This window comes from Mesitornis unicolor, unplaced genomic scaffold, assembly GCF_000695765.1.
Source record: "Mesitornis unicolor isolate BGI_N332 unplaced genomic scaffold, ASM69576v1 scaffold17040, whole genome shotgun sequence".
NCBI classification, from domain to species: domain Eukaryota; kingdom Metazoa; phylum Chordata; class Aves; order Mesitornithiformes; family Mesitornithidae; genus Mesitornis; species Mesitornis unicolor.
The window spans coordinates 1-13,480 of record NW_010159115.1 but is presented as its reverse complement, the minus strand read 5'-3'; the positions used below and the strand labels follow the sequence as shown (position 1 = coordinate 13,480).

Sequence of the window (13,480 nt, the reverse complement as noted above, 5' to 3'; positions counted from 1 at the left end):
TAGGGAAAAGTGGTTTTTTTCACCAGTCCACCAAGCTTGATTGTAAATGTGGTTGGATAGGAGGCGCATGAGTTTGCACTGGTGAATCTGAAGAGCAGAAATTCAATTAATAGATAGGATTTGTTTTGTTTTGATACTTGTTTAGTTGCTGGTCTCTCTAGCTGATGTTTTAAGTAGCCGATTATTCACTTAAGACCCTTGTCTCCTCTTATAGAGGATCTTATGTCTCTTCTGGATGCTGACATACATTCTGCTCACCCAAGTGTCATTATTGATGCTGATGCTATGTTTTCAGAAGATATTAGTTACTTTGGTTATCCATCCTTTCGGCGCTCATCACTTTCCAGGCTAGGCTCATCCAGAGGTAATTTTGCACCTTTTTTCTTTGTAATAAGTAGTCTTATGTGGAAAAAGCTAGTAATGGTACACACTGGTGGTTTAGATTCTGATTTAATGCGAAAGTAGACTGTGATATGTTGTCAGATATAGAGTAGACAAATAGACTGTTACTCATTATCAAAATTATTAATGAATTCTGAATTTTAGCAGGTAAGTTCTGCAAGAAATTTTGTAGTCATCTATTTTAAATTTAATTGTTGATCATTGGTGTTGCAAGATGTTATAAAATTTTTTGCATGTTAAGTTTATTTTAAACTGTAGCGTAAGTACCTATTAGTACATAGATTACATTACAAATATTTAATTTGGCTTAAAAATGAGTAACAAGTGGTGACATGCAGCATTCTTAATTTTTTTTTTAATTTCCTGTGGGTCGCTCTTTGTTCACTGTTCTTCACATTTCCTCAATTGTTCCATGACAGAAATTACCTTTATGGAATGAGGAACTTTAGATATTAAGGATATTATTAATATCTTTCGATATTAAGAAATTTAAATTTTACTTTTTGGAAGCATTTTTATAGTTGGATAAGGAGAACTATTGGCAGCTGATAAAAAAAACCTCCTTGAGCAGTGTTAAGGCATTTTACCTTTTTTTGGTAAAGCATATTATATTTAAAAGACTTCTAAAAGACCACGCAGCAATTTCCTGTCTTTTTGAAGCTGTTGCACAAATGTCTAGAGTATTTCCAAACTGTTAATCCAACCTCTGCTGTGATTGTATGCTTAGTACAGTTTTGTTGCCTTTCATGAACATGTTTCAACATATTAATTGCTGAACACATAAGTTCCTGTTATACAGCAAAAGACCCAAAACTTGGTGTAATTTGTTGGAACTCTGATATAATGATGTGGTCATCTTGTACATGTAATTCCAGTTGATTTTTGTGAGCATAAGTGTAGTACGTAGCAGGTTAAATGCATTATGTGCATGTACAAATATTCAGCATCTAACATAACTCCTTCTAAATTCCTCCTTTTTTTTCCTTTCCTAAGGTTATTCTATGTAAGACGGTACCACGAATTTTATAATCCTTATTTTCTATTCATAGTTGACTCTTGGAAAGTTAGTTTGATTCCCTGATTTAAAAAAATGTATCTGCATGAGCGAACTGCAGAGTACTGGCTTTAGACAGTTTGTAGGCCAATTGGAGGGGAAGCATTTTGGTAAGGAACATTTTCCTACAAGGATCCTTTGTAAAACTTGTCTGACTCTTGAAAAGTTTTCATTTGATCTACTCAAAACAGATACACTTTAATTTATTAAATCCAGTCCTGTGGAATATTGCTTTAAACAAAAGGGGTTGGATTATCAAACATGTATACGAGAGCTCTTTTTAATTCTTGCTTTCTTTAACCTTTTCAAATTACCGGGGTTTTTTTGGGAAAGTTGCTATGAAACTCTCTAATAAATACTCTTTTTTGGTTTGCATAAAGATACCTAGTAGACTATCTAGACTTTGATTGTTTTTTTAATTGTTATCATTACTACACTGATAAAACAATACTACAACACTGCATATTGTACTATAAAACTTTAAATTTCAATGTTAAATGTATTTGGCTTCCTATGTTGTAAAACGAAATGCTTTAGCATCTTTTTGTAGTGCACAGAACTGTAAGACCTCTTTATTTCTAGCTTATTTTTGTGTTTAGTAATTCTAAAGTACATACGCTTGAAAGGGTTAATACATTGAATGTTGCATGTCAGGACGTTACTTTTAATCTGTGTGAGTAGATTTAACTGCTGTTAGTTGCATCCTGAAGGGTCTTTACTAGAGAGTGGCTTACTTTTATCCCACTGGTGTGACCCAATTGCATACCAGTTCTCCTTCTTCCCTTAGAGAGAGACTCTGAACTGTTGCGTGAACGTGAGTCCGTGTTACGTTTGCGTGAACGAAGGTGGCTCGATGGAGCCTCATTTGATAATGAGAGAGGCTCCACAAGTAAGGAGGGGGAACCAAACCTGGACAAGAAGAATACACCTGTTCAGAGCCCTGTTTCTTTAGGAGAAGACTTGCAGTGGTGGCCAGATAAGGTAAGGTTGTTTTTTTTTACTATTTTATTTGCATGCTGTGTGATAGGTCTGTTTATTTTTTTTTCCAAATAAAGACTCTGTTTCCTTTTTAAATATCACATTTCTGTGTCAGATAATGTAATAAAGCATATTCTTTATTATGCACTTAAGAAAACTATAAATTACTAGTTACACCCCTATAGCTGCACTTCTGTTACTACTGTGTTAATTTTGTTCTACATGTGTTTTGGAGACACTGCTGTAGATCATGATGTTTGGGTTTTTTCTTCTTTCTTTTTTTACTTAGGTGCTCAAAGCATTTAATAGGCAATAGGAAACTCAGGAAACAATTTAAACTATCCTTTATCAAGGAGACATTTTTTGATTGACATTATTATCCCCAGAGATACTTGCTTTGTTTGAGTCTAACAGCCTTTTTCAGGTGGAAGTTGACATTATTTTACAGTTGTGTTTTGAGTTGAGCAATAACTTCAATGAGTATTGGTTGCTCCTTCAGAATCCTTTTGGTTTGATTAGTTGGTTTTCTTTGTAACAAAAAATGGAGGCAAGAAGTCATTCCCACATGAGATACAAGAATAATAAGAACACCAGCTATATTTTGCGAACCGGGTGCCTGTGGTCATTTTCCTTATGAATTACCTAGGTGCTTGGGGAAATGACTTTGAAGAATAAAACAAATCAAACCCAAACCAAACAACCTGAGAACTTCTCAGGAATGGAAGTGATGTTTATTAGACCAAATTTTATGGACTTTGAGTATCTTTCTAGTGTTCCCATTTCTGTCTGTCTGCAGCATCGGTGAGGTTGCTATTTTGATATGTCGCACTTTCTTCTTCTACATCTCTGTTTTCTCCTTTCAGACTAAATATAGATAGAGAGCTTGGAGAGGGAGGTGAATTTAGAGGCTTCTTTCTGCTTACAGCAGCTCACCTTTAGCTGCTGTCATCTTCATTTGGACATTCAAACTGAGAAATGAAGATACCTAAAAAGAGTGTTTATGTGATAGTTACTCCTAGCCAGACCTTTTATGTCCAAAGCGGAATTTTACTTTTTCGGCTGGTAATGTTGAACTTCTGTGTCAGTGAAGGTGGGCAGCTCTTGTCCCCCTTGCTTTGTCATAATGGTAGAATGAGAGAGTCGTCTGGCTTTGGTAGAGAGAAGTTTCAGGGGTTTTAGCATCAAAGCATAGATATCGTTTAGATTTGGAATACCAACTTATCTTTTTTATTTCCACTGCTGTGTTTTGATAACATTATTACGGCTGTTATTATTGTCGTGTGGGTTTTTGTTATTTTTGGTTTTTTTACTGCTTTGGGAATGTTTTTCCTCTTAACTTTGTTCTTCTCTTTGGGTCTGAAACTTAGTTATGAAATGAGGTGGTTTGTGGGGTCTTGTTTTGTTTTGTTTTCCTGGATGGGTTTTTGTCATTTGCAAACTCAGCAGATCTTGCCCTAGGACAGTTACTGCAGTCTTTTGTTGGGCATCTTTTATGGAATTAACTTGCTATGCTAATTCGATGCTTGTTCAGTTTTAATATGCTGAACTTCTTCCAAGATACCTGTTTGCATACACACTCCTATAAACCGTAACTTCCAGCTAAATGAAGGTGTCTTACTGAAAAGGACTTTGATCTGTATCCAGAAGTTAGTTCAACTTTTCATCCTGTCCTTCAGCTGAACATTCATAAGAAATTTGTGTGCATCTTTCTTGCTATAGCCCCGCTGTGAAATGTTGTTTGTGGTATTTTCTAATAAGTTCTTCAGGATGAATCCTGAAGGAGGTGATTTAGCTGAGAGGGCAGTTCATATGTTTCTTCCATTCTGAAAATTGGGAAGCAGATCATGAGATGTTAATGAGAAAGACACTAAGCTATTGGAGAGATTAAAGTATATAAAGAATCAGTACAAAATAACCAATATTTTTTGCAAATATTCTTCCTTCAGCTTTCATTATTTTGGTGTTTAGCATTTGAAACAGAACTGTAGTAGTCCATTATGAGGATGGTTAACTTGCATTTATGGGAAGTACCAACCTGAGAGTAATGGATGAAACTTGGAAAGCTGATTGTGTTCCAAAATGCATCAATTCCACCCACAATCTGAGATTAATGATGTTGAGACTTGTTGCATAGGTCCACCAAATATTTGAAATCAACTGCTGAAGAATTCAAGTCAATGAATTATTCTGATAGTTCAAATCTTGTTGGACTGTAGTGCTATTGGTCTACACTGCCATGTATCAGCACTACGCCACACATATCAGCCATTCTATAGTATAACTGTTTTTATTTCCCTGCTAGATTGTAGCTAGGTGCAAGCTGAGCCTTTTGTTTGTTCCAAGTAGGTATATTCTCTTTAGCTATTGAGATACTAAGATTTTGTCAGCAATTTGCACTATCTTTGAGTGTGTAATTTCCCTGAAGTGAGAATTTACACTTGAACACATAAGAGTCCGGTTACATCTTTGTGCATCTTAGTCTTTTGAATGGCCTCACGGAGGTGTATGTAGCGTTGGTTTCTGTAGCATTTAGATCACAACTGCTAATAGTTGGATGGAAGGGAGAGAAAAATTTTGAATAACAGGTGTCTGGTGTTGAGCTTGTGAGCTTTGGCTTATAAAAAGTTGTAAAACGTATTAGCAAGATTAAGTCATACTGATACTGTCTTGGAGCAAAAATTGTTTTCCATACTTTGAGGCATTAGGCCAGATAATTTCTGAAGATTCATTTATGATGTGGAGATGCACCTCATTAGACTACAGTAAGTTTTGATGGCAATTCTTTCTCAGAATATGCAATATTTGTACGATGGCAAGTATTTTATCGTAACACAGATTTGCATTCTTGCTACTTCTGTGCTGTGTTGCTGGATCTAAGAGAAGCAGCTGAAGATACTGATCAGGGAGATAACTACTACAGAGAAGACACCTGTCTTTTCAGATTTGTAGCTGTTGAAGACAGCATTTCATTTTATACCAGTTTAAGTTGTTTCTTCATTTTATTTTTTTTTTAAAGCTGTGTTCTCCCTTAAGTGGAAGGGAACTTTTGGTTTTAACCAGTTTGGAAAGAACGTGGTTGTGCTATTGCTGCACTTGCTAAGGAGTGGTGAATGGACGGGCCTTACAAATGTTTCTTAGTAAACAGAAGCAATTTTTTTGTGAAATCATTCGAATTCATAGGTCTGTAGTTTGAGAAGCAAGTCAGTGCAAGGGGGAACAGGGACTTGCAGGAAGCAAGATTGTATCTGTTGTGTAGTTGCTGCAACACTGATACAAAATCACCTCTCAGAGGCAGGATACAGGCCCCTGAGATCCAGGTAAGGTATGGGGTGAAGCAGTTGAGCAAAGTGGTGCTGTCTCAGGAGTAGAAAGATGCTGTATGTGTTTTGATAAAATGTTAAAAAGGAGAAAAGGGTGGAATAACCCATAATTACAGGGTTTTTTTCCAGCGTGTCAGATCATAATGATGCATTAATGTGACATGTAGCACACTGATTTTGAACTTGATCTTGCTTGCAGTTAGTTACCTTCAGAAGTGAAAGATAAGAATTGTTTAATTGATGAGGCATTGAATTTGGTAATTGATTTCTCAGGTAATTGGAAGATATTTTCATGTGTACACTTGGGAATGAAAGAATGGAATTATGTTGCTTTTTTTGTTAATTTCAGAAAAACAGAATTTTAGATGGAAACTCTTTTAAATGTCAGTAGTCAAGAGATCTTCCCGTCTTTATCTCCATGAGCAGTGTCGTGTTCTTAAAATGGAAGCTTTTAATAAACCATCCAAGTTAATTGCCTTGTATATTTTATTGCTAAACTTCAGGAAAATAGTATATGTATTTTTTTGCTTCCCTCACTCTGCCAGAAGCAGTGGTGCTTTTTTGTATGTGTGTTTGAGGGCATTCTGATCTTGAGACAAGCTGGGTATATCGTTTATTTTCAAGTTAAACATTCGTGGCAGCTCTGAAAAAAAAAGTTACAAGTCCATTTTTTAAATTTATATATTTTTATGTATGTATTTATAATACTGCTGTTCTTAGGCTTTGTACTTCTGTGTTTGTAGGATGGAACAAAGTTTATTTCTATCGGAGCTCTGTATTCTGAGCTCGTGGCTGTTAGCAGTAAAGGAGAACTCTATCAGTGGAAGTGGAGTGAATCAGAGCCTTACAGAAATGCACAGGTACTGTACATTTTTAAATGCTCGCCTTCTCATTTATATGCTGTGACTATCTAAAATATTTTTTTGTTTTCAAAGAACCCATCGCTACATCATCCACGAGCCATGTTCTTGGGATTAAGCAATGAAAAGATAGTGCTCCTTTCTGCAAATAGTATTAGAGCAACTGTTGCCACTGAAAATAACAAGGTATGAGATGTATGCTGATTGCTGAATTTCACAAAGCTGGTTTTTTTTTTCAGTTACTTGTGGTATATTATGGAGAAGTTGATTCTTCTTCTTCACCAGTAGTAGAGAGTACTTAATTCGTTCATTCATTCCACTGCATTTCCTCTATACAGACGTAAAAAAAAAAAGAAAACCCAACTGGTCTTTTGTAAAAGATGCAAAAAGATTAAAAAAGAAATGTGGCAGATTTACAGCTGAAACAGTGAAAATAACTCTCTTTTACCTGATTATCTGAAATACTTGACATTTTGCTCTTATAGTAGAAACTGATACTAGTTAAGAGTACAGACGCTTGTTAATTTTTGATATAAATTTACTAGAAAAACTGAGGGCATCGAAGCTTTCAGTGCTCTAAAGTAAGTTACCTAAAGATGCTTTTCTGCCCCATTAAGAGTGAAGTTGAAACTGATTTGGTAAAGTATTTGCACTTGTTGAAGTGCTTTTGACACCTCACTGTATTTTTTTACCTTTTTTTTTTATTATTATTTGGGACTGGAAACAGGGGGAAAAACCCTGAAAAACTCTTCTCTGGAGAAGGAAAAAGTGGTAGGGAATAAGATCTCAAAGGGAATCATTGTGGGGATTTTTGGGTTTTGTTTTATTTTTTCACTTTCTAAAATATTACATTAAAGGTGCAACTAAGATCCAACTTTTCTTTTTCTCCCCCCCCCCCACCTTCTGTGTTCCATTCTTCCCTTCTCTCTTAGGTTGCTACGTGGGTAGATGAAACTTTAAGTTCCGTAGCTTCTAAATTAGAACACACTGCACAGACGTACTCAGAGCTTCAGGGAGAACGGATTGTTTCTTTACATTGTTGTGCTCTTTACACGTGTGCTCAGCTGGAGAACAACTTATATTGGTGGTAAGTAAGTACTGTGTTTATGTACAGCAGTGTAGATCCACTGGATGTCTTCATGTCCTTGGCTCTGAGAAGTGTTGCAAAGCTCCTGAACCATAGTTGTTCTGATCCTGTAACTCTGCACTTGAGCTTAGGTTCCCCTTTTAAAGTCTGTTTGTTTTCTTCTTTAACACCTAATGCTTTTGGATTCAGTTAAACCGTTTTTAAGAGAATAAGCTTATCATTTTAGGAGATATGCATAAATGCTTTAGCATGCAGATATCAGCACTACGCAGTATGAGAGAATAATCTTTATGCCTTTCAGGCCTTTTTCAGATTATAAATATGGAACAAACCCACGTATGAGGTCTACATTCTTCTGTTAGGCTCTGTTAGGAAAATTTGGCCTGTTAGTTTGTGATCCAAATCTCAAAGAAGGGAGAAATAACATCAGATGTTCCCTCTGGAGCTTGCAGTTAGAATGTAACACTTTTAAGCATTGCAAAATATGAAAGCATAGAATCATAGAATTGTGTTGGTGAAATTTTTTCGACTAAAAATTTTATAATTAAGAAGCTATTTAAAAATAACAATTAAACAACCCTCAAAAATAACATTTCCAAAAGAGCTTTGAAATGAACTTTTGATTTGAGTGAATTAATTGAATATTACTAATTCATTGTCAGGATTATTTTTGTCAGTCTGTCAGGAGTCATTGCATTACATATTATGCCCAAAGCTCAAGTAGCTTTTAGACACGGATGAGTTAAATACTTGATGACAAGTTGGAAATCAGAGCACTGGAAATTGATTCTATAAAACAACTTTTAAATTAAATTCTAATAACTCTCTGGAAAATATTTAAGTAAGAGTTGTAGCTTGGCCTGTAAACTTAAACACAGACATATTTTATTCTAACTTCTAGACTCAAATCTCAAAATTACAGCTTGCTGGTTCTTGACCCTTTCATTATGTCATGGCTGACGTACCTCAGAGTACTCCTAGTATAAAAACTAACAAGCCACATAACATTGAAGATACCTGGCTATTAGAACCTGCCATTTTTACTGCTTTTAGAATAATTGGTGCAATATATGAAAAGACTTATTAGCATTTATATGTAATCTTTGAAAGCAATGGATTTATTAACCAACATGTCCTTTCTGTGAAGGGTTAAATGTCAGCATTTTCTTTATACAGAAGCCTCTGTTACTGTAACTGTCCTCAGTTACAGTGGTCTGTGGTGCACTGGACAGGTTTTCAGTTTCCAGCATCACACAGGACTGATGCTTTTCATGTTTTACTTAACATGATGGAGGTTTTCACTAAAAGCATTTAACACTATAACCCACTGGCTAGAACATGAAGTATCAAAATAATGAGCATGTTTAACTGTATTCGTAGGCGTTATTTTCAGCTAAACTGAATTGATCCAATTACAAAAGAAGTGTCCTTTTATTCCCCTCCTGCAGCTTAAGCCTGTCATAAGAGTCCTAGACTCCTTCAGCCATTTCTCCAGAGGGAAAGTGAGCCTTTTAAAATTTAAATATAAAAAAGCTTATCCTGTTCCTCGGTTACTCCAAATCCTGGAAATTATCACTAGTCATATGAAAGATACCCTCAACTTCAGAGGGGATAACCTGCAATGTGCCAGCTGTGACTGGAGCGCACCTTCTGAAAGAGGTTTCAAAGCATTTTGGACTAGAACTGCCATTTGGCAGTGACATATCTTACAGGATTTCCTGCTTCCTCCTCCTCATAAATTGGCCAGCCGAGAGGATAAATTTGGAAAGTAGGGGTGAATATAGAAAAAGATGTGTTTTCTACAGTGCTTTGAGATCTTGGAGAAGGTGGTGCAGAGAGTTGTATGTATGTTAAGCAGAAGGAATAAGCTGTTCAAAGTTACAAAGAAAACATTTCTTTCATAGCATTTTAAAAAATGTGTTTTCCCACAGGGGTGTAGTTCCTTTCAGCCAAAGGAAGAAAATGCTAGAAAAGGCCAGAGCAAAAAATAAAAAGCCGAAGTCCAGTGCTGGTATCTCCTCTATGCCAAACATAACTGTTGGAACCCAGGCAAGTGTGACTGTCACAAGTGGCATCTTTACAGTGCTATATGATGAGCTTACAACCTGTTCTTACAAACAAAACGAAACAAATTAGGTTCTATTCTGGTTATGCACAAAAGTTGTATTAATAATATGGAATTCAAGTACTATGTTTTAATTATATGACTAAATTGATGTGTCCTGTTAAAGGTGGTGGTGTTTTACAAGTATGATTATTGCTGCACACATGGAGGAACAAGCTGTAGTCATACAAAGTACTTCTATTTTAACTTACCTACTGATTCTGTATTTTGAAAGTACAGAAATACGATTCTCAGTAGAGCACATAGCTTCGTAAATGACTTGGGATTTAAGTGCCTATGCTGTTAGAGTCTGGGTTTGATTTATTTATGTAGTGGGATAGGCTGTTGGTTTGAAGCCTTTACTAAAAGGTTTATAGGTGATAGAGGTGTAGGATTCTTTTTGTGATGAGTGTTAAAACTAGTATGAGACAAAACAGCTTCTTCCCAGGGAGCGTATTTCTTTTGGTTTGCAATCCATTCTAACCAACTCTGTCTGGGATGAGACTTAGTTATTGGATGAATTGTTCCTTTTGTGGTTGAGCATTTTTAATACTGTATGTAAACAGTTGCACTGCTAAAGCTGTTGCTCCTAGCAGTGAGCTGCACAACAGCCTCTTTTTTCCTAGCAAAGTGCAGAGTGCATCTTGCCAACTTTCCTCTTCATCTGGTTCCGTTAGTTTTTCTTATTTTTTGACTACTACATATGTCACCAAGAAAATGCACATGTATGATTTCCCTCCATGTTATCCATCGTTCTCCTAGACATAAATATTTCTATCTGTAGGTGTGTTTAAGAAATAACCCCCTCTATCATGCTGGAGCAGTTGCTTTTTCAATCAGTGCTGGAATTCCCAAAGTGGGTGTGTTAATGGAGTCTGTCTGGAACATGAATGACAGCTGTCGCTTTCAGCTTCGCTCGCCTGAGAGCTTGAAAAACATGGAGAAAGCTAGCAAAACTACTGAGGCAAAGTAAGTGTTGAGAACATGCACGCATACACACAGAACATCTGTTTGATATTCTCTTGACATGGTGTTTGATTAAAAATGGAAAAGAAGGAAGGTCACATTTTTATCAGTTTTAATTTTTTGCCTTATTTGTAAAATTCCGGCTTTCTTCTAAACTCTGCTAAATGTGCAGAAATGCCCACTGCAGGAAAGGCGTCTCAGTTGTGTGAAAACAATATGGAAATGTGAAATGCAGAAGGAATATTAAATAATTTCCTGCGGTGTTTCATAAAGTTTCTAAGACCTTATATTTGAATAACTGAAAGTGGTTTTATTACAGAACTAACTCTTTTCAGGCCCTTCTTCATGGCATTCAGGGACCTGTTTCAGCACCTTCATAGTTTGGAGTGGGGGGGGGGAATCATTGGGTAGACAGTTGACATTTAAATGTTTTTTAAACCAAACTTAAACAGTTTTAAGAAAAGCTTGTTGGCAGTTCTAGAGTTTCAGATTCCTGTATAAAGCTAGTAATTCTTCCTCTCTTCAAATGAAGCACATTTAAAGATGTTTATTTTCTGTAATATTCTATGTATGCTCAGGTAATGATATAAAGCTGATCCCTGATTAAGCAGCATAGCACCATTCCCAACACCAGATGTATCCTTGTCAGTTAGGATGGTTGTTCACAAGTATGGAGTTATTTCATTAAAGTGTTATTAAAGGAGCATGGCACACTGACACTTTGTCCGTTGTCACGGAAAGTATTTCACCTTTCTCTTTCATCCTTCTAAGTAACACATTTTCTTGTAGACCTGAAAGCAAACAGGAACCAGTGAAAACTGAGATGGGTCCTCCGCCATCCCCAGCTTCCACTTGTAGTGATGCATCTTCAATAGCAAGCAGTGCATCAATGCCATATAGTAAGTAATGTGTAGCTCATAGTAACATAAAATATTTGTATAGATAAGAAGCTTTCATAAAAGGTAGCTTTACAAAGACTCTGTACTAGTAATTTCAGAATGCTTTTCAATCTTTAAGTCTGAACTGCAATATACGTAGAGGCTTTTGTAATAGACTTTAGATAATCAGTGGATTGTCAGTGTTAAATTTTAAATATGTTACCATAAGCAGTGACTGCTTAAGGTAAGGTGTATCTGAAAAAAGCATAACAATTCTCAGAATCAAAAGTATCTTTCAGGAGGTGATCAAGAGAAAGTCTGAAGATAAAGTTTTTAATGTTTAATTGCAATGTGATAGTGAGGTTTTTTTACAGCTCAGAAGTTGGACTTGTTTTGGAAGATTCCTTTTAAGATTAAGTTGTTGTTGCACAGCTTGCCTTGCAGGGGAATTTCAGTGCATAAAGCAGTAGTTTGTCATCTATTACATAAAATGTCTAAGACTAAACAGTCTTCAGTAACACACAAAAGCAGTGAGAGATGTTTTATAGTACAAGTTGCACTTAAATGCCTAAAAGGCTTTGTTAAAATTAATGCAACTAACCTTTTATGACATTTTTTTCTCTATTTAAACCCCATTTATCAAGGGTTAATTTATCAAGGGTTATCAGTTGAAGAAATCTTCTCTCTTTGCCCGTTTCTTCTAATTGATTGCATATTGCAGTTTTAAGAAGTGCTCACCTAGAGAATCAAATGGCCTCGTTCAGCAACTGAGAATCTCATGCTTAGATCTGCAGTACTAATTAATTCTGCTTGGAGACTCTTTTGCTACTGATTTCTTCTCTTTTGCATTTTTTCACTGACTGTAACTTTCCTTGGGAGTTTGAACTGCTATTTGAAGTTAACTTCACAGTTAGAAGTTTTCTGCTTCTTACTTTAAATATGTTGATAATATCAATTATATACTCGATTTAATCAGGAGATTAAAGGTTCTTGTTAGTGTTAATTTAGCCATGTTACATATTTAAATGTGATCCTGAGTGTACTACAGTTACTGTTGAGATAATGTCTTTGCAACAAATTTAACTGTATTGCAATTGCTATTAGCCCAAGTAGCTATTTTCTGCCTCATTTGCTGCTACTCTAGATGTTTACCAAAATATCCATATGTAGTGGACAAGCAGACTTTTTGTAAGGGTGATATAAAGAACTGTAGCAGGGCTGAATGGAGGGTGTTCTAATGTCAGCCTTGTTACTTACAGCACGAATATCTGAGCCTTGCCGAAGAAATTTCTCGTATTCTAATTATTTGCTTAAAAATTGCTTTGTTTATTAGATAGGCTTTATAAGTGGTTTTAAAGTCACATTCTTGTTAAACTCTTGTTAGTTTCTAGATATGAATGCTGACAATCTTTTTTTTTGGTGAGGGGAGAAAGGTTTGGTGTTTATTGAACATTGTATTTGGATGCTTTGATTAAATATTTCAAGTCTTTTTTTTTTTTTTTTGGTAATTACCTTTTTGTCTTAGAACGTCGACGATCTACTCCTGCCCCAAAAGAGGAGGAGAAGGTAAATGAAGAGCAATGGTCTCTGAGAGAAGTTGTGTTTGTGGAAGATGTTAAGAATGTTCCTGTTGGCAAGGTTTGTCTAAAATACACTCTCCCGCCATCTTTGGGGAGGGAGAAATAAAAGTTTTTCCTTTTAGATAAGCTAACTGTTAAAAGAACCATAGTTTTGGGGATGTTTGAGAATGTTTCTGACTAGTATGACTTGCATTTTTGTTTGTCCGTAACACAGTAATAGTAATAGTCTGAATGCATTGTGACTAGAACAT

At 35.8% G+C, this 13,480-nt stretch overlaps 1 protein-coding gene across 1 annotated transcript in view; it reads left to right on the top strand.

Annotated features, from left to right (window-relative positions):
- Positions 1–13,287, top strand: part of LOC104541575 (E3 ubiquitin-protein ligase UBR5-like) — a gene marked incomplete at both ends in the record, with an annotated part of 27,442 nt that extends 14,155 nt beyond the window's left edge. The window contains 9 exons of the mRNA XM_010185672.1: positions 215–364; positions 2,226–2,437; positions 6,498–6,614; positions 6,690–6,800; positions 7,547–7,701; positions 10,372–10,477; positions 10,590–10,774; positions 11,561–11,670; positions 13,175–13,287. Of these exons, the coding sequence (XP_010183974.1) occupies positions 215–364; positions 2,226–2,437; positions 6,498–6,614; positions 6,690–6,800; positions 7,547–7,701; positions 10,372–10,477; positions 10,590–10,774; positions 11,561–11,670; positions 13,175–13,287 (1,259 nt within the window). The remainder of the gene's footprint in view (positions 1–214; positions 365–2,225; positions 2,438–6,497; positions 6,615–6,689; positions 6,801–7,546; positions 7,702–10,371; positions 10,478–10,589; positions 10,775–11,560; positions 11,671–13,174) is intronic.
- Between the last annotated feature and the right edge of the window lie 193 nt (positions 13,288–13,480).